The sequence below is a fragment of the Podarcis liolepis genome (assembly GCF_965112155.1).
Source record: "Podarcis liolepis genome assembly, chromosome: 4".
In the NCBI taxonomy this organism is placed as follows: domain Eukaryota; kingdom Metazoa; phylum Chordata; class Lepidosauria; order Squamata; family Lacertidae; genus Podarcis; species Podarcis liolepis.
In genome coordinates this window covers 92,769,071-92,794,933 of record NC_139558.1, presented here as the reverse complement: position 1 = coordinate 92,794,933, position 25,863 = coordinate 92,769,071, and the positions used below count along the sequence as shown (strand labels likewise).

At 46.7% G+C, this 25,863-nt stretch overlaps 1 protein-coding gene across 1 annotated transcript in view; it reads right to left on the bottom strand.

Annotated features, from left to right (window-relative positions):
• Positions 1-25,863, bottom strand: part of ME3 (malic enzyme 3) — an 84,927-nt gene that overhangs the window by 8,982 nt on the left and 50,082 nt on the right. Inside the window, exons 6-9 of the mRNA XM_083499660.1 lie at positions 18,408-18,569; positions 14,194-14,297; positions 4,702-4,811; positions 226-323 (exon numbers count right to left, since the gene is read on the bottom strand). Of these exons, the coding sequence (XP_083355786.1) occupies positions 226-323; positions 4,702-4,811; positions 14,194-14,297; positions 18,408-18,569 (474 nt within the window). The remainder of the gene's footprint in view (positions 1-225; positions 324-4,701; positions 4,812-14,193; positions 14,298-18,407; positions 18,570-25,863) is intronic.

Here is a 25,863-nt window from a genome sequence, read left to right as displayed (position 1 = left end):
AGCCATAAACACAAGGGCCGTCTCCCTCACAGCTGTGTAATCTCCTTCTGCAAAACTACCATGTGCGGAGAGCTGCAAAGCTCAAGACTACCCCCGCCTCCTGAGGCTTACGATGACTTCACTGCTTTCAAATTTCTGTTCAGCTATTTAAAAAGAGAAAAAGGAATGAGCAAAAGGGAAACGGTGACTTGTTCAGCCTTTCCTCAAGAGTAACAGGGATCCTACCTCTCCAGCTCCTTGGAAGACAAATTTGTGGTCAGAAAGCTTGTTCTTTGTGATCCTCAAGGCTGCAAGGATGCCAGCTACTGCAACAGAAGCAGTTCCTGGGAAAAGAAAGCAACCACCCCAAACCCCATAGAGTCACATGCCGTTGCTGGAAATGTCCCTGGGAACACAGAGATAACAAGACAGACAAACTTTCCCAGGGCTTCAAAATCAGCAGCAGGGGCAACTGTTTTCTGTCCCGTTTACTCATGAGATCCGTTGGACAGTTGAAAAAAACAGGGCTTTTCAGTGGTGGCATCAAAATTATGGAACTCCCTGCCGATTTGAAATGGTTAACAAATATGTTTCTGTCCCTAGCAGCTTTTGAAACATGGTGCAAGTTCTGCAAGGTGTTTGCTTTGAAGTGTCTTTTGCTGCCTGTCTTAAATGTGTTGATTGTTAGAATGCCTGATTTTGTATCTTGGTAGTATTTTGTGCTGTTGTCGGACGACAACTCCCATCATCCCTCACCACTGGTCCTGCTAGCTGGGAAGATGGGAGTTGTAGTCCAGCAACAGCTGGGGACCCACGTTTGAGAGACACAAGGCGGCTTGTGGATTGGTCAGGTTCGTTCTGAAATGAAAGATGGGCAGCACTGAATATGGATGAAAAACAAAGGAACGCGAGAAGCCCAAATGCTTGTTGTCTTGTGTTTTATCTCCAGAAAGCCCATGAGCGGAACACTGAGCACATTAGCAGTCTTTCAGATCACAGTCTTAGGAAACATTTATCCAGCTAGGATTAAAAATTAACACAGATTTCCCTTTAATTTCCTTCACCCTTCCATGCCTGTCTCAATTAGGCACAGAGAAAACTATAATGAATAGTTCAGGAGGGGAGAGATTTCAACATTATCTTGGGCAAGCATGCAATCTAGACAACATTTAAAACCCAGCAGGTGCTGCTGCTCTGCTTTTAAGTGTTAGGAAACTCCACATCAAAGGGTAAATACAGACAGTTATTTGAAGAGTAATCACAGCAGGTTCCTTGCCCGCAGTGTGAACACAGCTTTACAATTTGCTATGGCATTCATGAAATCCAGTGAGATGAATGTTGGCTCAGCTGTCAATCCGCCTCCTTCCGCACACTTCAGGTGAGCTATTCTTTCTTTCCTTTTGAAGAAGTTGCACAGGTAGGATTCTAGGCTTAGTCCTTTACTGGTTCCCCCCACCCACCACCTTTTTACCCTTGCAGTGTGTATTTTTAGGACTCATTTTATAGTTATTTAGTATTTAGCGCAGACACCGAAAATCGCAGGAGCGGGATCCAGCCCACGGAGGGATCTCCAAGGGACTGATCTGGCCCAGGCAAGATAAACCTTGCTGACCTCTGCCCTGTGAGGTAGGTTAGGGGGAAAGACAGTGACGAGCTCAAGGTCACCCAGGGGGCAGTTTTTGTGTTCTGGGTGCTGACCTATCAGCTCACTGCCTGAAACACAGTTGTTTTCCTCCCTGGTTCAAACGAAACCTTCCTACAGATGTAATCAAACCACTGTTTCTTAGAAGGCTGCTTGCAAGACCTCCGTTGATGTCTTTGTTGCTTCCTATAATCACTTTAAAAGGCCTCTATGCAACAATCCATTCTTGCACTAAAGATTAAAGGGTATCTATTTATCTATCTATCTTTTGACCAAACTGCAGGAGGCAGTGGAAGACAGGAGTGCTTGGCGTTCTCTGGTCCATGGGGTCACGAAGAGTCGCACACGACTAAACGACTAAGCAACAGCAATCTCTATCTATCTATCTATCTATCTATCTATCTATCTATCTATCATCTATCTATCTATCTATCTATCTGTCATCTATCATCATCTTCTATCTATCTATCTATCTATCTATCTATCTATCTATCTATCTATCTTTTACAGTGGTACCTCTGGTTGCGGACACCATCCGTTCTGGGGTGCCGTTCGCACTCTGAAAAGTCCACAACCAGAGCGGCACTTCTGCGCATGTGTGAAGTGTGATAGAGTGCTTCTGCGCATGTGCGAACTGCACAGTACGCTTCTGTGCATGTGGCGAAACCCGGAAGTAAACACTTCTGGGTGTGCCGCATTCTTAACCCGAAGAAACGCAACATGAAGCGTTCGCAAGAAGAGGTATGACTGTATATGAATGTTCATCATCTCAAAACTGCTCTGCACTCCTCTTTCCACTAGGTGGAGCTACGGCTTAATAGTTGGCTTGTACAGCTAACTAACTAAGTGGACACTGCCAAATAAACTCAGGGTGTTTATTTTTTAAAAAATGCTCTCATAAAGATAGAAGAAGTGGGGTGAGTGGGTTGAGGAATCGATGTTGCTGTATGACTCAGCCTGTTCTGTGATGTGGTTTTAAGAAGCCTATATCCCTGCGAGACAGGGTGTGTCGTTACTCATAATCCTATCCAATTCCAGATAGGATGAAAAGGTTGCAAGGCTTTGGTGCAACGACAAGAACCAGTAATAGGCTTTTTTCCCCTCCTCAACATGTGTTTCTAATCCTCCATCGCCTCTACATGTTTGTTCTCTCGCTCTCCAATTACTCAAAAGACAACAAAATTAATGCACCCTGGGCACAGAATAATAATTTATCTTTGGGATTACAGTTTGCTGAATTTGAAGGGGGGTTAAAAAAAAAAAAGGTGTTTGCAGCTGCTTTGCACAAACCGTTGGCTAATCAATGTTTGTTTAATCCCAAAGGGTCACTCTTAAAAAAATAAATCTTGCCACAGATTGCTGAAGGGATTCTTTTGTAAACTGGTCTCTTTGCTTTCGGCAAACTTGCAAGTTTCTACTTCAAACAGAATTCCTTAATTAACAAAGGGAAGCTAGACTGGCTAAGGGCCCAGTCCCTCACCATGTTTACTTGCAAGTAAGTGGCTTTAATTTCAATGGGGCTTATTTGAAAGAATGTGTGTTTAGGATTTCAGCTGTAAGTCTCCTTTGGAAAGGGAGAGGAAGGCTGCAATCAAAGCTTTAATTGTCTCTTGGGAGTCACCCCCCATTTCAGCTAATGCACCATTGTTCACAAGTTATGCTTATTCTGCTTTAAATGTCACCGCAATCCCCCTCTAGCTAGTGTGGGACAAGACATTCCCCCATCTTCCCAGCCTGGATTCTGGCCATACTGCTCTGAGACTAGGCTGGTATTTGGTCCTTCCAGACTTGTGTGTTTTGTTTTGTTTTTGGCAGGTGCAGACAGCATCTTAAAAAGCAGAGACATCACCTTGCCGACAAAGGTCCGTATAGTTAAAGCTATGGTTTTCCCAGTAGTGATGTATGGAAGTGAGAGCTAGACCATAAAGAAGGCTGATCGCTGAAGAATTGATTCTTTTGAATTATGGTGCTGGAGGAGACTCTTGAGAATCCCATGGACTGCAAGAAGACCAAACCTCTCCATTCTGAAGGAAATCAGCCCTGAGTGCTCACTGGAAGGACAGATCCTGAAGCTGAGGCTACCATACTTTGGCCACCTCATGAGAAGAGAAGACTCCCTGGAAAAGACCCTGATGTTGGGAAAGATGGAGGGCACAAGGAGAAGGGGACGACAGAGGATGAGATGGTTGGATAGTGTTCTCGAAGCTACCAGCATGAGTTTGACCAAACTGCAGGAGGCAGTGGAAGACAGGAGTGCCTGGCGTGCTCTGGTCCGTGGGGTCACGAAGAGCTCTCACTTCCATACATCACTACTGGGAAAACCATAGCACAAATAATTGTGGGTGCAAAATGAGAAAGAAATCTGTAGGGGCCCTTAATCCTACCAGTGGGGTCTACTGATGCAAGAAACTAACAGTATGTTCCAATTATCTTTCCAGCTTCACAGGGGAGCGGAGGGTGGGGGTTTGTTGAAGAAAACTGCATCAGTGAAAGACATAAGACATGTGTGTATGTATGTATGTATGTATGTATGTATGTATGTATGTGGAAGTGTAAACCAGAATCCAGCTGACCCTAAAAGGCTGCAATGTGGCCGTGAATTTGCATTCCTCAGTAGCCCAATACAAGCATATTTAAAGCCCCCAGCCCCCCAACAGCAGGAAACAGGCTCCAAAACACTTATCTGTCCAGAACTTTAAAAGGAAAAGATCAACGAGGCGTTGCAAAAAGCTGAACAAGCCCCAGAGAAACCCAGTTGATGGTAGTTCCATGTCACCCAGAACCTTACCATCTGTTACTGACATCACAGTAGCAGCCAAGAAGAAATGAGTCTTCTTACTGCCAGATAGTTGTACTAATGGGTGTCTTCTGCTGCCAGCAACACTTCCGAATGCCCCTGCGGTCTTTTTCCTCAAGTCTGGGATGAGCTAGTTCAGCACATCCACGTCTAAGATGCCACGCAGCTTCTGTGCTCATCCTTTGACCAATTTCCTCAACAGCGGAGAGCAGCTGCATGCGAAACCCCACGCAGCGTGGTACCAAGTCCCATGTCTCGTCAGCGAATGCTCTGCATCTCTTACCTTGAATGTCATCATTGAACGTGCAATATCTGTCGCGGTATTTGTTGAGCAGGCGGAACGCATTGGCGTTGGCAAAGTCTTCAAACTGAATGAGGCAATTCATCCCATACCTGCAGGTTTCAAAAGAAAGACCAAGGTTAACTGAGCTGGAGTCTGGTGTCAGCGCAAATCTTTCCAGGAAGAAATGGAAGATCCATCTTCGTGCAGTGTTATAGAATATTCTAATTTTGCACATGGCTGGTCGACATTATTTAAAAAACCATTAAAAGATGCTGGCAATAGGTTGCATTCAGTGAAGTCCTACTCAGAGTAGAACCACTGAAATGAACCTACGTGAGTCATGGCCTTTAACTTCAACAGGTCTACTCTGAGTAGGGCTAGTGTTGAATGTCAAACAGGTGCTCAGTTTGACATTCAAGGCTGGCTCCGTTGGCTTGGAACCATCAAATTTGGTGTAAAAAACCCCATTCAAAACCAATTCCTTTGCCATCTATATTTTGGAAGCACAAAACAGATGACTCAAGAGGCAAATTTCTGATTTTGGCATTTGTGTGCTTGTGGGCTACAAGGAGGGCAGGAATCAATAATGTCTTCTCAAATGTAAATGAATAAACAAGAGATAGACATATGGCCAGCAGGTCATTAGTATGTTCAATGACTACATGCTCCTCTAAATGACATTATTTATTGAGCATTCATGATGAATTTTCTTGCACAAAGCTTACATGGAAGTTAGGAATGTACCTGGTCTTTATTAAGCATTAGTTGTGATTGATTTGCACTGGGGTTATAGGACCTCAATGCAAATAAATCACAATTAATGCTTAATGCTTGCTTGCGGGGTGCTTATATATCATCCTGTTAGTGATTTGTTCATTTTTCACTTTCCAAAGCACTTCCCTGTCAGTTTCCAAACTCTAGAAAGCCAAGTTTCTCCTTTAAAGTGGATTTGTGCTTTGCACTGGTGTATCATGGCCCTTTGAGGGATGCGGGTGGTGCTGTGGGTTAAACCACAGAGCCTAGGGCTTGCCGATCAGAAGGTCGGTGGTTTGAATCCCTGAGATGGGGTGAGCTCCCGTTGTGCGGTCCCTGCTCCTACCAACCTAGCAGTTCGAAAGCACGTCAAAGTGCAAGTAGATAAATAGGTACCACTCCAGCGGGAAGGTAAACGGCGTTTCCATGCACTGCTCTGGTTGGCCAGAAGCGGCTTAGTCATGCTGGCCACATGACCTGGAAGCTGTACGCCGGCTCCCTCGGCCAATAAAGCAAGATGAGCACCGGAACCCCAGAGTCGGTCACGACTGGACCTAATGGTCAGGGGTCCCTTTACTTTACTATCAGGGCCCTTTAACCTGATTTAACTGTGCAAACCTACACTTTTGGTGTGCGCTTGAATCCCTCGCGAAGAACGGTGACAGTCGGGAGGCAGCCCAAGTGACAAAAAAGAAAAGAGAGAGAACTAAACCCTGCAGCGTATGAATAATCATAATCACAATACTGCTGCCTTTGGGACCTCAAGCATTGCAGGGAAACGTTGGCACAGCTCTCCCTGAGAAATCCGGCATGAACAAGTGGGACACACCGAGGGCTTGAAATCAGAAACTGAAACCAGACAAATCATGTTTCGCTTGTAGCCAGGCCACTGAGAGCCCCATTCATTGCAGCTTTTAAAAAGACTCCAGCCTTTGTCAGCCTCTCTCAGACGGGGCCTTTTTTTGTCCTCGATATTTGTGGACAATTTCCCCTGCTACGGTGCTAAAAAGTGCCTGTCAGCAGGAAGGTCCAATGATGGCCTCTCTTTATTGATCCAGACAAGTAACCCACTCCTTTGAAGGGGGGGGGGGAAGCACTCAATTCTTACAAAGGCCCCTCATCCTATTCATTCTACCGGCAGGTACCCGTTTTTCAGGGGCCACTTGTAAAGCACACCATAAAAGCTCCTTTCTTTTTTTTAAAATAGAAACGTATCTCCACTTAAATGCTACTATCTCATACACCCCCCAACATTTTGGGAGGAAAATTTGGGGCACCCCCCATCCCATCACTTGCCCCCTCCTTGCCGCCAAACCCTTTCTTGCCCACCCGCTTACTGCCGCAACTCATTCCTTGGCCCCCCTTCCCCTCTCCTATTTCTGTTTTCTGTCTTCCACCTCCTGCTCCGCAGCCTCAGGAGAGGCTACGTGGAATGGAGTGTCCTGGGGAAGGTTGCCCCAGCCTGCACAACATTGGGAGACGCTGGCTGTCCAGAGTGGCCCAGGGAAGGTTGCCCCGACCTCTGCAGTATCGCGACCAGTTTCCTCCTCCTCGAAACAATACAGACGTACTTCCGGAAGTTCCGTGGCTCAAGGAGGAAGAGGAGAGTGGTGACGTACGAGGTCAAGGTAAGTTTTCCTTCTGTTTTTTTGGTGCCGTGCTCTGGAGTCAGCCTATGATGTAAGTCATGGGCCCCGCCTGCCAGCCTGCTCCCTAAAATATCACTGGTTTGCTCATTTCTATTCCTGCCCACCTAGCAGTTCGAAAGCACATCAAAGTGCAAGTAGATAAATAGGTACCGCTCCGGCGGGAAGGTAAACGGCGTTTCCGTGCACTCGCCAGAAGCGGCTTGGTCATGCTGGCCACGTGACCTGGAAGCTGTACGCTGGCTCCCTCGGCCAATAAAGCGAGATGAGCACTGCAACCCCAGAGTTGTCCGCGACTGGACCTAACAGTCAGGGGTCCCTTTACCTTTATATATAGGGTGCCTACATTCTGCATAGACTGGTTGCACAGTAACCTGTGCAAATGGCTTTAGATACCTATTAGGTCCATAAATTACCATGTAGCATATGTTGTTGTTGTTTAGTCATTCAGTTGTGTCCGACTCTTCGTGACCCCCTGGACCAGAGCACGCCAGGCACTCCTGTCTATATATATGTAGCATATATTCAACACAAAAAACAGCAACAATTTGCGGTTGACAAAGGACAGCTGGACATATAAATGGCCCCATTACCTTCAGTAGCTTAGGGCCTCATCAAACCTAAATCCGGCCCTGATAGGGGGGTATGCGATTTGTGATCCGGTGTCCCACAGAACCTTGCTGAAATGATTGGTTCTCAGCTGGAAGCATGTGACCTGCAAGAGGCCATATCCTTATCCCAAAGTGGACCGCAAAAAGGGCTTAAGTGTCTTGTTTTCTTTTTAAGGAAGAGGTGGAGAGGAGGAGGAGAGCCACAGGAATGCAGAAGAGTTCTTCTGGATCGGCTCAAAGGTCCATCTAATGCAACACAGAAGCCAATGTGTTGCATTGAGAGCCAGTGTGGTGTAGTGGTTAAGAGCGGTAGTCTCGTAATCTGGGGAACCGGGTTTGATTCCCTGCTCCTCCACATGCAGCTGCTGGGTGACCTTGGGCCAGTCACACTTCTCTGAAGTCTCTCAGCCCCACTCACCTCACAGAGTGTTTGTTGTGGGGGAGGAAGGGAAAGGAGAATGTTAGCCGCTTTGAGACTCCTTAAAGGGAGTGAAAGACGGGATATCAAATCCAAACTCTTCTTCTTCTTCTTCAATAAAGATGCCAAAGGAAAACCCACAAGTAGGACCTGAGGAGACCCACCCCATACCCACTTCAAAAGACCCAGGGCACCCATGAACAGTGCCCTGGCCTGAGTCCTGTGGGTCAAACTCTGAAACTGCTGGCTCATCCGGAAGAAAACAACATTGTGCTTCCAGTGCAGAACCGAAACCATGAACGCATAAAAAAATAATAATGGCCTTCTGGCATCTTCTTGCAAGTTTCACACGGATGACCCACTTACAGGCTCTGCCCTCGCAAACTCTTCACAACGCGGACCCTGACGTTTACGAGAGAGAGTGTTCAGCGTCAAAATTCCTGCCGAAATACTCACTTGGAGAAAGGGAAAGAAGCTTCCCCCAAGTTTAGGCTCTCTTCCCTTGAGCTAGTAAAAGAAGATAGCCAGCCCAGGGTTTGCCCTGATGGGTTTAGCAGAGAGAATGAGTAACACGGCAAGCATGGAGTGCTTGCAGTGGGGAAATAGTATGCATTCCTGGTTAGCGGATGATGCAAAAATCAGAAAGGGCGAAAACTGCATGATTAGGAAAACGAAAGGTCACCTCAGACTCATCGGGCTGAAGAAATCGGTCTATGAAAACGTGCGCTAACATCACATGAAGTCCAGTTACTGCTGGACTGCAAACTGCAAGGGAAAGTTCACATGACTCAATGTTTTCTCACAGCTGGGAAAGGGTGGCATGGATGGAGGCATAAGCGCAGAAGCAGAGTCTTGGAATAATTGGTCCCAATTACCTCTTGGAACCCTCCCGGGTTGCAGAGGAAGGCAGGATTAAGGGGCTGAATTTTGGTTAGAGAGCAGACTTCTCCCTGGAGATGTTTGCACTGGGAGATGTTTGGAGGTAAGAAAAACAACGAAGTAGCTTATTGCAGGAAATAGGTATGTGGATAGAAAATATTATAACCCCTATGCAAGCCTTGCAACATGCAAATCAAGATGAATACTCAGTAAACAGGTCGACTAGAGAGTCCCCACTTAAAGTGGTTGGATCTGACAGTGGGCACCCAAGACTGAAAAAGTGTAACAATTTTCGGTATTTCTTAAAACCCGTTTTCATATCCCTTCTTTCTATTCCAGGTCACTCAAGGCTACTCATATGAGAGGTAGAGCAACTGGCAGAAAAAACAGAAAGGGATAAGAAAATCAATGCAACATAAAAATATTAAGAAATCTCTTGTGCGTGTTGGAGGGGGATTTGGAGGTTGCATAAGATTTAATAGATTCAAACCCTGAAATTTGGAATCCCCTCCAAACTGATAGTAAATCCTAGTTTGATGTAAATCACTCATTTTGGGGAGGGGGAACTGAACACAGGGCTTGTGGTACAAAACGCAAAACGAGTACAAAACTTTGGCATCAGTTTGGAGAAGGCCCCAAATTCCAGGGTTCGCGTTTAATAAAGCTGGTTGCCTTTGGCCTCACAATCCTGTTAGCAAGAACAGGTACTCTGCCCGCCCTTGAGATTTACCACGTCACCACGTATCAGGAACCGGCACTCAGCTGGAGCAAAGGGCACAACCTCTCAGTGGGGCTCTGCAAACAAATGAATACTTGGCAGAAAATTCCCAGGCGTACTGCACCAACCCGCTTCTCGTGAGTACTTTCAGATGACCTGTGCATTCAGAATCCATTGTGATTTGCCTGCTGGCTATTTAGCGAGCATCTGTCCTGATTTTTTTGTGGGGAGGTTAGACAATGTTGGGTGTCAAGTACACGTTATCCCACACTTCTGGATGATGAATTTCGCCTGTCATTTTCCTGGCTGCAGAAAGGACTCAGGGAGGAAGCGGGGTTGTTGTGCAGGAGCTCAAAATCTACTTTAATTGTGCAACACGAATTTGTCAGCTAAAGGCGATTGAAGCCTCCTACTGCCATTGAGATGCTGCTGGATTCCAACTCAACGACTCAGGTCCCAAATACTTGAAAGACCACTTCTGTCTCTGCAGACCCACCTAGGGTTCTACGATCAGCAAAAGGGGCCTTCTTGGTAGTTCCTTCTCACTTAGAAGCTTAGGAGTGTTGGTGGTGGACCAGAAGAGGGCGCTCTCTCTGCAGCAGCCCTTAAATTTGTGAAATTCTCTCTCCATAGAGTTGCACCTGGGGCCTTCTGGCCAATGGTGACGATATACCTCTTTGCTCTGTCTTTTGGCACTCAAGGTGGATATTTTTCGGACCAACCTTGGTGCCTGCAAGTTGCTTTAAATGGTTTTTAATATTGCGTTATAATGCTGAAACCTGTCCTGGGGCGAAGGGCAAAAATAATAACAGCTCCCTACCAGTATGGCCAATAATCAGAGATGATGGGGAACGCCAACAACTTCTGGGGATGGGAAACATCATGGGTCCCCATCCCTAGGAGCTTTGGGTCAGGGATACTGGCTGAATGAAGCATCTCTCAACAATGTTTCCTGCTGTTCTCTCCTCCTCCTCCTCCAGCAAAGTTGCGCCGGTCGTCCCGAGTGTCTGCCTTCTCGGGATTTGCGGCCTGCTGTCAAAACAGGGGAGGAGGGCTGATGAAAGGGAGCGAGCTTCTCCTTTTCGCAGTCAGCCTGGCAAAATGGGTGTGTGGCGTGAAAGGAAATAGGAGAAGGCTGTTGACAGTTTAATGAGGCTTCAGCGACAGCGCTCCTGAGAGTGTGGGAGCGCATCCGAGCCGCTCGCTCAGACACCCATCATGCCAACACAAAGCAAGAGCTTTGAGGCTGGACCAGGATCCAGCATTTCCCCGATACCTGGAGACCGACGACTGACACGGCTGCGGCACAGTATTGCAGAGAGGGAAGAGGCAAAGGGGAGGAGGATATAGGAAGTTCCATCCTACACGTTCTTCACTTGGAAACAAACGCCACTGAGTTCGGTGGAGCCTGCAAGTCTGCACAGGGTTTTTCAGCTTAGCCGGTGCAATCCTTTGCATGCCTACTCAGAAGTAAGTCCCATTCTGTTCAGTGGGACTTATTTCCAGGTCAGTGTGAACAGGCCTCATATGAGGTCAAGAGAAATCAGTATGAGGTCATATTTGTTTTAAGCATTTCACCAGCGAATTTTGGTGTCAGGTTCAATTTCTCTCGAGGCACCTGGGGATTGTTGAATCTGTCAATTTCATTTCCTCTCTAGTTTCTCATTTTTCCACCCTTATGTTTACTTCTCCACATTTCTACATCGAGTTGCGATCGCCCCCTTGAACCCCCTCATGAAAACCCGTTGGCATCTTAGTGTGAATTTCTCCTGACATATTTTGTGTGCAATGTTCAGTAATATAATTCTTTGAATGCTTTTTTCATCAATATATGCTTTTTTATTCTCTCTCTCTCTCTCTCTCTGTGCGTTTTGCTACAAGTGACTTAACTCAAGAAGTGCATTGCAAAATTCAGAGAAGTGTGAATTTCGAAGGATGGCTGTTCACACACATCATTTCTGAAAGTGCAAAATTAGATAGGTTCACCTGCAAACATGAACTGAATTGGATTACTCCCCAGGAGTGCCAGCTTGGCCATCTCCCCCCTCCCAATCTGCCCCTGGAATTTCTGCCTCTTGCCCTTTCTACTGGAATGGTGAGAAAGACAACCTCGCAGATGATAAGCTTGCCGTTTAATTGGCAGGTGCATCAAACAAAACTTTAATTTCTTAATTGGAAACCAATTTAATTGCGGAGGGAGAAAAATAAAACCTGTGATGCTGTAAGATAAGGAAACACTTTTAATTTTTTTAAACACAGTTTGGATCTAGGTTAGCACTGAAAATGTTGAAGATGTTCCTTCTTTTAAACAGAGTGGTAGTTTTTGTTTATTAAATTGAAGCATGAGATAATTTTGCAATATGCAAATGTATGTATACTTAACTGATTAGATAGATAATTTATTATGGTCAAAGACCAGCTCGCAACTTAACTGATTATTAAAAGGGAGGTGATTTAACTAAAAATCATTTTAACCCTTGCTTAACTATCTTCCCAGTTTTTTCACAGGGCATTGGAACTATTTTAGCACCATCAAAAAAAGGGCTATGTCTCCTGTGCTCACAAGCTGTACTGCAGATGGTTAAGGGAACGTGGAAGAGGATCTCAATGGATGTTCACAAGGGTCAGGCAGATTCATAGAATCTTAGAACTGGAAGAGACCCAAGGGTCATCTAGTCCAACCCCCCGCAATTCATTATGGAGGAAGGTAACTCTTAAGATATTTGGGTCTCAAGTCGTTTACGGGAAACCGCTAGCTCATGAGCCTATTCAGGAGGGCCAAGCCTCCCAAACTGAGGATGCATTGGCCATGTGAAGCCACACCCACCTGCCTTACGATGTCAGGTGTGGGGCAGGTAAAGCCACAGCTGCCCCATAGTGGATTTGCAAGCACCACCGACCAGCTGATCTGCTTGCAGATCAACCTAACAACTCTGTTTTGCATCGCTATTCCAAAATCTATTAATTGCTCACGTTTGAAAAATAGCTACATGCCTGAGGCACCATCATCAAGTGGCTAATTACAGGAATCTTGGAAGATCAGAACAGCTGCTGGATGTTACTAATGAATTGCAATGTTCACATTAGAGCAGTGAATCTTCACTTAAGTTTCCTCTCCTGTGTTCCATTAAACTCCCTGTTTCTCTGAGCTGGTAGGAGAGATTCCCAATGGAAGCAGCTCCCTGGTTCTCACGGTAATCTAAATGCTTACGATTGTGCTCCACTTTAAAGACCCATGTTCAAAGGGCCTGCTAAACCACTGGTGGAACCAGTATGGAGAAAGGACAGAGAGCCTGGGAGACCCAATCACCGCCACTCTCTTTTCGATCTCTCCCACCAATGTATGCTTAGGTTTATTTATCGAATTCCTGCTGATATGTTTACAGGGAAGGGCCACAGCTCAGTGGTAGGAAACATGCTTTGTACACTAAAGATGTCAAGGGTGATTCCCCAATGGGATCTTGAACTGGAGCTGTCTGAAGTCCTGGTGAACTGCTGCCAGTCTGTATAGACAATGTTGAGTTAAGTGGACCAGTCGCCTGATGTGGTAGAAGGCAGCTTCCAATGTCCCGCTTTATCTGAATTTGCACAGCTATGCAAAGTGCAATATTCTGATCTGCTAAAATAAGCACGGGGGTCATATAATTTCCCCTACTGCTCAAGCCCCATCTGCATACTGTCCCAATTCGTTTTTCGGTCCAGCTGGCTGACGCCAGAGCGCCGGACCAAAAGATGCTTGTATTTTTGGTCTCGCGCACTAACTCCCGCAATAGCTCGGGACCCAAAAACCAGCGTCCCAATTTTGATCAGAGGGGCGTTGGAGGGTATGTATTGGAACTAGACATTTAAAAGTACAGTGGTACCTCGGGTTACAGACGCTTCAGGTTACAGACTCCATTAACACAGAAATAGTACCTCGGGTTAAGAACTTTGCTTCAGGATGAGAACAGAAATTGCGTGGCGGCAGCGGGAGGCCCCATTAGCTAAAGTGGTGCTTCAGGTTAAGAACAGTTTCAGGTTAAGAACGGACCTCCGGAACGAATAAAGTTCTTAACCCGAGGTACCACTGTATAGCACCATTCTTTGAACCTCAAAGAATCCTGGGTTTCTTTTTTAAAATATATATATATATACAGAAATAAAAAATACATTTAACCACCCTGGTGATAACCAGGCCTCTTTTAACATGTCTGTGAGTCACATCTGTCCTTTCTTGAGGGGTCTACGATGACAGCAGGAAATTGTTCCAGATAAATGAGTCTCTCTCCCACCAGATTTCTGTGGACATAAATAACCTTGACTCAAGCACAAAGGGTCATTCTCAGACCACCCGTAGGGGCACATATTTAATGGCCCCCCTCTGCCCAAGCCCTGCCTTGAAACAGACTGTTTGCGTGGCTAGTTTTAACCTCTCTTAAAGCCAAGCAGCTAATGGGAGGAAACACGCGCACTCGAAATTCCACTCACTTGTTTGCAACTGCTTGCATAAACTCATCAATCAGGCTGTCGTACTGTTTCCCACGAACTCTCTTGTGCTTCAGGCCAATGTAGAGTGGATCGTTCAAGAGGGCCTGAAATGGAGTGAGAGAGAAAAAACAACAACGTCTGCTGGCCTGCTGCTTTTTGGCCCAGCAAGGTAGAAACTCATATTCAACCCATTCAGCAGGATGCCTGATCGTTACCCCCATTTCAGGCAGTTAACCCTAAATAAGACCCAGCTCTGCAGGCTGTATGGTTTCTGTGCAATTAAACCAGCTCCCCGAGGGGATAAAGCAAATGCAGATATATTTTGCAGTGTGAGGTCTATCTTTGCCACTGCGTTCTAGCATAGCAATAGGGGTTGTTTGGAACTTAAAACTGCCACGATCATTAATGCCGTTCTGAAGGTCGATACAGGAAAACTGCTTATTTGGAGATACAATGCACCTGTGACTGTGGACAAATGGAAACAACAGAGCGTGTGCTTCTCCAGAATACTACAGAGACATTTGTATTAGCCTCATCTCTCCACTACTCCATAAATGGACAGGACAATTTTATACCTCCCTGCTGTGGTCAGATACCAATCCTGCTCCAACACACAATGTTGCCAGATTCTGCACAGCAGGGTTCAAAATTCGTCAGATGGTGACCTGTGCCACAAACTAGTTTTAATGAACACTTACATCAGAGTGCTCTCTAAACTGATAGTTGTAGTTTTTTACATACTAATCTTTTATGCTCTTCCATATCCATTTAATGGATATCTGCTCCTTGGGAGAAAGGCAATGGCAAACCTAGACGGCATCTTAAAAAGCAGAGACATCACCTTGCCAACAAAGGTCCGTATAGTTAAAGCCATGCTTTTCCCGGTAGTGATGTATGGAAGTGAGAGCTGGACCATAAAGAAGGCTAATCGCCAAATAATTGATGCTTTTGAATTATGGTGCTGGAGGAGACTCTTGAGAGTCCCATGGACTGCAAGAAGATCAAACGCATCCATTCTGAAGGAAATCAGCCCTGAGTGCTCACTGGAAGGACAGATCCTGAAGCTGAGGCTCCAATACTTTGGCCACCTCATGAGAAGAGAAGACTCCCTGGAAAAGACCCTGATGTTGGGAAAGATTGAGGGCACAAGGAGAAGGGGACGACAGAGGACGAGATGGTTGGACAGTGTTCTCGAAGTTACAAACATGAGTCTGACCAAACTGCGGGAGGCAGTGGAAGACAGGAGTGCCTGGTGTCCTCTGGTCCATGGGGTTACGAAGAGTCGGGCACGACTAAACAACATATCCGTTTAATGTTCCTAACCCTTCTTTTAGATTCTTATAGTCTTTTAGACATTAGAGTGCTCTGATGGTGTTTCCTGCTTGGCAGGGGGTTGGACTTGATGGCCCTTGTGGTCTCTTCCAACTCTTCTATGATTCTATGATACCTTCTATTTTAATACTTTTTTTAGAGTTCCAAAACGATTCTAAATTATTGTACCCCACCGTACTTATGCTGGTCTATGACCGTAATAAAGATTTGATTGACTGATTGATTGATAATGCTGTTCTCCAAAAAAATATGGTGCAGTTGCATTTAGAATACCGTGTCACTTCCCTTTGAAAGGAATATTGCATAGAGATGGAAAAGGTTCAGGAAAACTCAACCAGACTGATAAAGGGGATGGAGCAACTTCCCTTTGGAGAAAGGTTAGAGAGGAAGCTCAGAATGTTTTGTCAGTTGCTGGGAATCTCAAGCGGAAAGATTCGCACTCAGGTCCTACTTTGGGGCTTCCCTTAGACATCTGGGCTAGATGGGCCTTTGAACTGATCCAGCGGGGGGGTTGTTCTTGTGATCTTGTGTCCTACTTTATACAAGATTCCCAACAGGCCAGTGGCAAGGTCAAGGCCTGCAATAGCTGAAGGACCACATTGTTGTTTTCCCAAACGATTTTCCATCCCGGCCACCATGCTTGCTCCAAACTGGAACGTCCAGCGCAGCCGATGACTCACAGGAAGGCCTGCCTCGGCTTTTAGCCTGGTGGGAAACAGGATCCTGGCTCAAAGCGAAGGAAACAGAAGCAGGTGTGATGACTAACTGGCCTCGGTGACTAAGTGGAACGGGATGCCGTTTGTACCCTGTGAAGACTTGGTAGCCGTATCAAAGGGGAGGGATGCAGGGGGCATCCCAACAACAGACCCCCATTGTCCCGTGACTTCCCCGTTGCTCCACGGACGGCTGGCCTGCAGGCGCTCCCACCTCATTGTTGCCGTTGTTTTCCAAAGCTGCAGGCGCACAGCTGTGCTCTATCGCCAGGAAGCGTAAAAGGGGATTCCCTGAGTCGTGACTCAAGTTCCTCTGTGCCATAATGAACTCCGCAGAGGAAAAAGGCAACGTTTTATAGCAGTGTTTTCTGCGCAGACAAAGGGCACTAGGTTAAAGGAAGAGCCAGCTGTCTCCTGCTGCGAGAAAAATAGGGAATATATATAAAAAAAAGAAAAGGTACCACTATCAAGGCCAAACCCAGGTTTTTCTGGATAGAACCAGGGCCTTTTTTGCAGCCTGAGCACAGCTCTGGCATCTCTCAGGTGGCACCATTGCCACTGTAAGAGAACAAGGGAGATGTTCATGGAGACCACCCCCTTCCCAGCTGTAACTCCACCTGAAATTAGCCTTGAAAACGGCCTTCTATTGGCTATTAGAGATGGCTTCCTGCTCCCCTGATTCGGAGGGTGGGGTGAGGCCGCAGCCCCCAGCAAAGGCCACTTGTGGGCATATCCAAACCCATGGGCACCACATTATCCACCTGTGTGGTAAGCTGTCGAATGAAAAAGAGAGCGAGAGCAAGCTTTATTTTTAAAAAGAGCATTTTGTTGACTAAACTTGGACACATCAAAAAGCCGTGAGGTCTTTACTGGCTAAAAGAAGAAGAGGGGGCAACCCCCCCCCCAAAAAACACCCCTCTTTGCAGATGTCCTTTCTGGCACAAGCTAAAACTGCTGGAGTCGCAAAGCAGAAAACTGCTAACAGATGCAACCCTCTCATATTATTATCGCAAGAATTAGAGTGTGTGATCTGACAAACCGCTGAAATTAATTAGCCTCCAGCCACCCGCGGGGGGATTCTTCGTTTGCTGAAATATAATCTCTTCCAAGCAGCCGTAGGGATGTGTTGGTTTCAGGAAGAGTAAAGGCTGTATCAGGCCTGGGCAGCCAAGGATCTTTTAAACTCCCCATTATCGCGCTGAAAGATGGAGCGGACCTCTTCAACTCCTGCTGGCTGGAAAGCTGTTTTGAGTTTTCGGCCAGCTGGACGGGAGAGAATCCAGAATTTATCTCGAGCTCGCAATACCTGCTGCAATGTTTTAGACTCCAAGAGGTTCCACAAGAGCTGGAAACTGTGCTACAATAATCACTTTGTGCCTGTGTGCGCATTCAGACAACCATCCAAACCCAAAGTATCTCAGGGACTGCCCTGGATTTCTGCATCCAAAATCTAATATTCTAAAGTACTCACATGTGTCGCAATGCATGTTATTAAACCCTTTTGCCAACAAAATTAGGAAGAGGTAAGATGGGTCAGAAGGGATGCGGGTGGCGCTGTGGGTTAAACCACAGAGCCTAGGACTTGCCGATCAGAAGGTCGGTGGTTCGAATCCCCGTGACGGGGTGAGCTCCCGTTGCTCGGTCCCTGCTCCTGCCAACCTAGCAGTTTGAAAGCATGTCAAAGTGCAAGTAGATAAATAGGTACCGCTCTGGCGGGAAGGTAAACGGCATTTCTGTGTGCTGCTCTGGTTCACCAGAAGCGGCTTAGTCATGCTGGCCACATGACCCAGAAGCTGTACGCCGGCTCCCTCGGCCAGTAAAGCGAGATGAGCCCCGCAATTCCAGAGTTGGTCACGACTGGACCTAATGGTCAGGGGTCCTTTTACCTTTACCTTTAAGATGGGTTAGGCCAATAGCCCATCTAGTCCAGCATCCTGATCTCACAGCAGCCAACCAGAGACCCATGGGAAGCCCAAAACTAGGACCTGAGGGCAACACTCACCCCTCCTGTAATCCACAGCCACTGATATTCAGAGGTATACTGTGCAAGGCGAACTGAATTTCCTGGGGCATTGCCCCATACTCTCTAATGGGCCAGCCTCCACTGACACACGCATTACCTTGAGATTCTAGGATAGCAGCAAATGAATACGAGGAAGTCAAACTCACCTCGTTGTCTGTGCCGACATCCAAAAGGACAGGTAGGCAATGTTGGGGGTGGACGCCCCCACAAGCCGTGTAGAGAGCAAGTTTCCCGACAGGGATTCCCATGCCGTAGCTTCCCAGATCCCCCAGACCCAGAATCCTCTCGCCGTCTGTCACCACGATGGCCTGTGAGCGAAGAGAGAAGCCTGCTGTTAAAAAAAGCAGCATTTGATACGACTGTGCAAGAGATTGTATTCCACAGGGTGAATGAAGGCAGACAACACATTTGCACAGCAGTAAGGCCATTCTATCGGGACGCGGCTGGCGCTGTGGGTTAAACCACAGAGCCTAGGACTTGCCAATCAAAAGGTCAGCGGTTCGAATCCCTGTGACAGGGTGAGCTCCCGTTGCTCGGTCCCTGCTCCTGCCAACCTAGCAGTTTGAAAGCACGTCAAAGTGCAAGTAGATAAATAGGTACCGCTCCGGCGGGAAGGTAAACGGTGTTTCTGTGTGCTGCTCTGGTTTGCCAGAAGTGGCTTAGTCATGCTGGCCACATGACCCGGAAGCTGTACGCTGGCTCCCCTGGCCAATAAAGCGAGATGAGCACCGCAACCCCAGAGTCGGCCATGACTGGACCTAATGGTCAGGGGTCCCTTTACCTTTACCTTTAAGGCCATTCTAGAAGCGCCTTTGCCGCTTTCAGAGCAATTTTATCCTCTCCGGGTCGAGCGTCGAAAGACTGTTTGTAAGGGGGGTGGGAATTGAGTATTGGTATGGCACTGATGGGCTAGTGCCTGTGACGTCACTGAGAGAACTTGCCACTGCCACCAACCCCCTTGGAGGCTTTGCAACTGCCTTAACATTTCTTTTCATTTAATAAGATGGTGAGTGAGCATATTGATGAGTAGCAGCATGTCTGGCCCTTAAAAATAATGAGTGAATCCTACCCGACTCACAAGCGAAGCAGTGAAACAAATTGTAAAGCAGGAAAATGTGCAGACAAGGTCAACCTAAATCACTAAGGGGCTTGAGCTACTCCCCCCCCCATGAGGAAACTTAGCACATGTGCTGAGTGGTTAGCCCAAGGCAGAGGTTTTCAGCCTTTTGGTGGCTAACAGATTGAGGTTGAATCCTGACAAGACAGAAGTACTGTTTTGGGGGGACAGGAGGCCAGCAGGTGTGGGGGACTCCCTGGTCCTGAATGGGGTAACTGTGCCCCCTGAAGGACCAGGTGTGCAGCCTGGGAGTCATTCTGGACTTGCAGCTGTCCATGGAGGCACAGGTCAAATCTGTGTCCAGGGCAGCTGTTTATCAGCTCCATCTGGTATGCAGGCTGAGACCCTACCTGCCTGTGCACTGTCTCACCAGAGTGGTACATGCTTTGGTTATCTCCCGCTTGGACTACTGCAAAGCACTCTATGTGGGGCTACCTTTGAAGGTGACCCAGAAACTACAACTAATTCAAAATGCGGCAGCTAGACTGGTGACTGGGAGTGGCCGCCGAGACCATATAACACCGGTCGTGAAAGACCTACACTGGCTCCCAGTACGTTTCCGAGCACAATTCAAAGTGTTGGTGCTGACCTTTAAAGCCCTAAATGGCCTTGGTCCAGTATACCTGAAGGAGCGTCTCCACCTCCATCGTTCTGTATGGACACTGAGGTCCAGCGCCAAGGGCCTTCTCGGTAGTGGCACCCGCCCTGTGGAACGCCCTCCCACCAGATGTCAAAGAGAAAAATAACTACCAAACTTGTAGAAGACATCTAAAGGCAGCCCTCTTTAGGGAAGCTTTTAGTGTTTAATAGATTATTGTATTTAAGTGTTTTGTTGGAAGCCGCCCAGAGTGGCTGGGGAAACCCAACCACATGGGCGGGGTATAAATAATAAATTATTATTTTTATTATTATTATTTGGGGTCCACGACTCCCTTGACCAACTACATTCTTTCTGCAGCACCCCTGTGGGGCTCAGGAGCCCAGTTATGTCACTGCTTGCCTGCAGAGCTGGCAGCCCCTCACGAGCAGGAATAAGACAAAGGAAATAATGTGGGTATGTCGTGGGAAGTGATGCCTGTCCCAGTCTGCTTTTAAACACCCTTAAAAACTAAACAAAAACTGACTCCAGTTGCAGACCAGATGGAAAAAAACCCCTCATAAATAAGGAAAAAGGTGGATAGGAAATCTGCAAAGGGCATGAAAAGCACGGGTGCAAATGGGCCGAAAGTCCAGGATTGCCCTGCTTTTGCCTTTGAAGGGCAAAAAGGGACAAGAAGCCATTGCAACTTCAGGAAGTAATTTAATTTGCTTATTTTTCATACGTCTACTTGGCAGGCTTTGAAATGATTTACTGTAGCCTTTATCACCCACAGGAAGTGCAAAACACAATTTAAAAGAGCTTTAATTCTGTTTTCCTTTTAAGTGGTGTAATTTAGCTCTTCTTATCCTCCAGCCTCTGGGACAAGCTCCAGTTTACAATTCGGTGCCCGGTGCAGCCCATAGCAAAAAAAATAAATAAAAACTGAAATCAGAATCCAGGACATTGTTAACAAAAGGAGAATTGTGTGTGGGGTTTTTTTGTTTTTGTTTTTTTGTCGAGTCCCCTTTCCTTGCTCTGGAACGGCATCAGCTCGTAGTCCTTGCTGCAATTAACCTAGAGCGATTTCCCAGTATTAAACCACCCCCCTGATAGCTGGGTCTAGTTTGGGGCTGGATCTGTGGATCATGCTCCTTGGGTAAGCCACAAAAGCTATCTGAGAACATTTAACTTAAAGCATCTTTTATACTGCTCTTCACTCTGCTTAGAATTTCAGGGCTGGGTACCGCCATGTGCACCACAACAAAAATGCAACGAAAGAAGAAGACCCTTCAAAATTTAAAAAATGCACAGGTTAAAATGCCTGGAAGAATGCGGGAGTTAGGAGTCCAGCCCAACCTGCTCAACCATGGCTTGTGGCTTAGCACTGCACCCAAACACGGCAGTGGAGTCCTTCTGAGCTCAGTAGGCTACAGAATAGTGTTATTACGGCCACAGGTTTGATTCCCATACAGGACAGCTACATACTTCTGCACTGCCAGGGGTTGGACTAGATCAGGCATAGGCAAACTCGACCCTCCAGATGTTTTGGGACTACAACTCCCACCATCCCTAGCTAACAGGACCAGTGGTCAGGGCTGAAGGGAGTTGTAGTCCCAAAGCATCCGGAGAGCCGACTTTGCCTATGCCTGCACTAGATGATGCTCAGAGTCCCTTCCATCTGTACAGTTCTATGATTCTAACAGGGATCGCGCACATAGGCATATCAGGGCGAGAGGGCAGCGAATGCAAGACTACGAGACTGTCGGATATTTCATCAGATTTACCTGCTTTAGGGAGTGGGTGGAAGAGGAATGAGAAAAGCTGTGTTTACTTAGGAACAGAACAACAGACCTCACGAGGAATTTTTTCCTAGTTCAGAAGGAATTCGCTGTAAAATTTTCTTAACATATTTCAGATGATTAAAGGGAGAATTCACTGGGGGATTAAAAAACTTCAGCCATATGGCTGGAGGTTTTTTTTTTTTGTTGCTGCCGCGGTCAAAGATAAATAGGCGTTGCTATCCAGTCTAAAGCAACGAGCATCACCCAAGGGGACCGACGGCTTCCTTCTTTTCCAGGTCTGCCAGTCGCTTTCGGTTGCAAAAGTTATGCGGAAAGTTATCTACACGGGTAATCGCTTCTGACATGGGCGTGGGTGGAGGAAAGCTATTGTCTTTCGTACACACACGGAAAATAAAAGCATGTGTGTGTATATTTGTGGGTTAGATTTGCTGGCTGAACTTTGCCGCGCATCTGTGTCCCATTGGACTCGTTATAAACACACTGCAGAACCAACCCTCGCTCATCGGAAGTTTCCTCGTTGCACCTAATCAGGAGTTAGGTCAGGGGACATTCTCGGTGCAGAAACCAATTCAAAGCCTGAAAGCCAGACACAGAATGAGGTTAAGCAGACAGCAGGCCCCACATTCTCCAAGTCCTTTGTAACAGCGAAACCCTGATTAAAAGGGAATGATATACATTGGCTCTGTAATAGATGCATGCATTCAATTGGCTCCGGGGTCTCTCAGCCCCATTGTCACTGTAAACTTGAAACAAATATTACTTTGAGAAAAGTAAGGTCGGTGTGGCTATCTGCTGATTAAAGGCATTTGAGCTGATTAACCATCTGCTGCTTAGCCAACTCAAGAACTGAACATAATTAAGTGTGCAGATTAGATTAAAGAAATTCAAACCGCTATCAAATTAAGTAAATGTGCATATAACCCAAAACATAAACGCAGGTGCCTTTTTGACGTAGTGCAGAGATGACTTATAATTTAATATACCAAATGAGCTGGTTGGGAAATCCACTTACTTTTACACTATTACAGCAACACAAAAGAATCAGGACAGGATAAGGCTCTAAAAGTAACTCGACTCGCGTCACCCCCAATTGAAGCTGAGCCCTGGCAGCTCGTGAACTCACAGCTTTGACTGAGTAATCCACGGTTTAAAACTTGAAATCCTAATTTAGGGAGTTGTTGCTTTCCATCTCGCCCCATCTTGCTTTTAGCATTTATCCACTGCCGGGATGTGGGAATGCGATGGTTTGCAGAAGGCTCCTAACACCATTCTGGCACTAAAACCAAAGTTTCAAAGCATTTCTCAAACCTGGATGGCTTTAAAAGCCTCTGGCTTGGCTGTGGCCCAGATCCATTAGGAGCTCCTGAATTGTGCCAACGGGTCATTATAGGAAGAACTGTTCAGAAACTGGAGCCTGGTTTTCCTCTTCCCTTCCTGTCCCTTTCCCCTCGCGTGCTGTGTTTCTTTTAAGATTGTAAGTCCGTGGGGAGGGCCTGTCTTGCTCTGATTGCCTGTAAGCCTTTTTGGGAGTCTTGCTGGCTGAAGAACTGGGTACAAATGCTCTAAATAAATAAATGTGGTTTAGAGAAACCCGTGGACATTATCGGCTACTCGTCATGGCGGCTATGTACCACACCTGCACTGTCTCAGGCAGTATGGCCTTGAAAATATTCCTGCATTGCAGAGGGTTGGACTGGATAACCCTTGATGTCCCTCCCAACTCTACAATTCTATGATTCTATGAATATCTCAAGTGGAAATTGCAAGGGAGGAAAGCGCTGCTGCTTGTGGGCTTCCCATAGGTACTGCTCCGGCGGGAAGGTAAACGGCGTTTCCGTGCGCTGCTCTGGTTCGCCAGAAGCAGCTTAGTCATGCTGGCCACATGAGCCGGAAGCTGTACGCTGGCTCCCTCGGCCAATAAAGCGAGATGAGCGCCGCAACCCCAGAGTCGGCCACGACTGGACCTAACGGTCAGGGGTCCCTTTATCTTTACATCATATCTCCTCTTAGTCTCCTCTTTTCCAAGCTAAACATACTCAACTCCCTCAAGCGTTCCTCATAAGTCTTGGTTCCCAGATCATCTTGGTTGCCCTGCAGCAGGGCTCTTGTTTATTTTCTTGGAGGGAAGTTGGAGAAATCCAACAGAAACCCACAGTGGCCAATCAGATGCTTGTGAGAAACCCACAACCCCCGAGCACAACAACACTCTCTCCGCTTTTGATTCCCAGCACTCAGGCGCATTGTGCTTCTAACACAAGTTGCTTTCTATACAGAACGGAACCTCAGAGCTCTCCAGGTAAGAGTGGGAATATCCCCTGCTTGAAATGTTGAGGAGCTGCTGTCAGTCAATGCAGACCATACTGAAGCTTCATGGACTCAATGGTCTGACTTGGGAAAATGCCGTTTCTTGAATCCTGGCTATATTCGTCTGACGTGGCTCTGGTTTCCTGCTTTCTAACCCGGTTTGCCTGTGTGCACTTTTGAACCAGGCTTTAGTCCCTGACAACAATCCCATGCCAGACGGTAACCGTAAATGACGTGGGAATTTAGCAAGCGTGGGACTGCAGGAAACAAAGGACTTCGCGCTTTGATAGCAAATTTTGACGAAACCAGAGCAAATCCAATTGGGCGTGCGCAACTCTACCACCCATGAGACTCAGTGTTTTAAGAATACCAAACCACAAATTAGCCACATGACTGCTCCGAGCCTGATTTGCTTACACTCCTGAAAGTTACCATTCAGCTGTGTAAACTTGTAACTTGTAAATGTTAAATGGGGTCGTTTCTTGCAAAGCAGCCTCACAAGCCTGATTTGCTGGGCATGTTTAGCCTGGAGAAGAGGAGGTTAAGGGGTGATATGATAGCCATGTTCAAATATATAAAAGGATGTCACATAGAGGAGGGAGAAAGGTTGTTTTCTGCTGCTCAAGAGAAGCGGACACGGAGCAATGGATTCAAACTACAAGAAAGAAGATTCCACCTAAACATTCGGAAGAACTTCCTGACAGTAAGAGCTGTTCGACAGTGGAATTTGCTGCCAAGGAGTGTGGTGGAGTCTCCTTCTTTGGAGGTCTTTAAGCAGAGGCTTGACAACCATATGTCAGGAGTGCTCTGATGGTGTTTCCTGCTTGGCAGGGGGGTTGGACTCAATGGCCCTTGTGGTCTCTTCCAACTCTATGATTCTAAGTGATCCTGGAGATATTGCTGGTGACTTGGCCAGGCTTCCCTAGAAAGCTATCGACAGGTAGCATTTGCAAAAAAAGGCTTTGTTTTTAGTGGGGGAAAGGGCCTGGGAGCAATTTTGTCTGCAAAGCACACTCCCATAATAGTAGATGCAAGCGAGTTGCAATTATTCAGTGATAAAGGAACGACGCATGCTGAGAAGCAGCCACTTCATTATCAGTTCACGTTCATTCCTGCAATAGGTGGGAGGAGCAGAAAGCACCATTGTACCTACTTGAAGAGTCAATCTGTTTGCCCGGTGTAGTCTCTGAATATTGCAAGATGGGAGTGTAGCATCTCAGAACATCCAGGGCCATCTGGAATACTTGACAGAACTCAGCCTATCTGCCTATGCCCACTCTGGATTTCCATTCTTGGTCACACTTCTGCGTGACAAAGAGACAGAACCCAGGAACTGGCTTTTAGATATGTAATGGCTGAGCCTTGACACTAAAGCTAATTTCTGGGACAAAGCCCTCATAGGAACAACCCCAAATTCCTGAAGCTTTTTGCAGCTGGAATACAGCACACACAAACATGAAATCTCCTCTAGCAGCTCAAGATTTTTGTAACCCCTTTAGTTTCTATTCAGCTAAAAATGAGTCAAGATACCCATTACATACCCCACAACTGTCTCAAAAAAACAGGGACATCCTGTTTTTTTTATCACGTGAGCTTGGGAGCCATTTTGGTTGCTGACATCTTGCCTGGAGAAAAGTGTTTTTTTGGGGGGGACCGTGATCTCATGCTGCACTCCAAAACACACACTTTTGGGGTGCAGCCATTTGGGTCGCTGTCATCTCATAGCGTCCAGATCTTGCCCTGAAAAAGCACATCTTTGGGGCTTTGTGATCTCGAGCGGATCACGTGACTCCCATGGG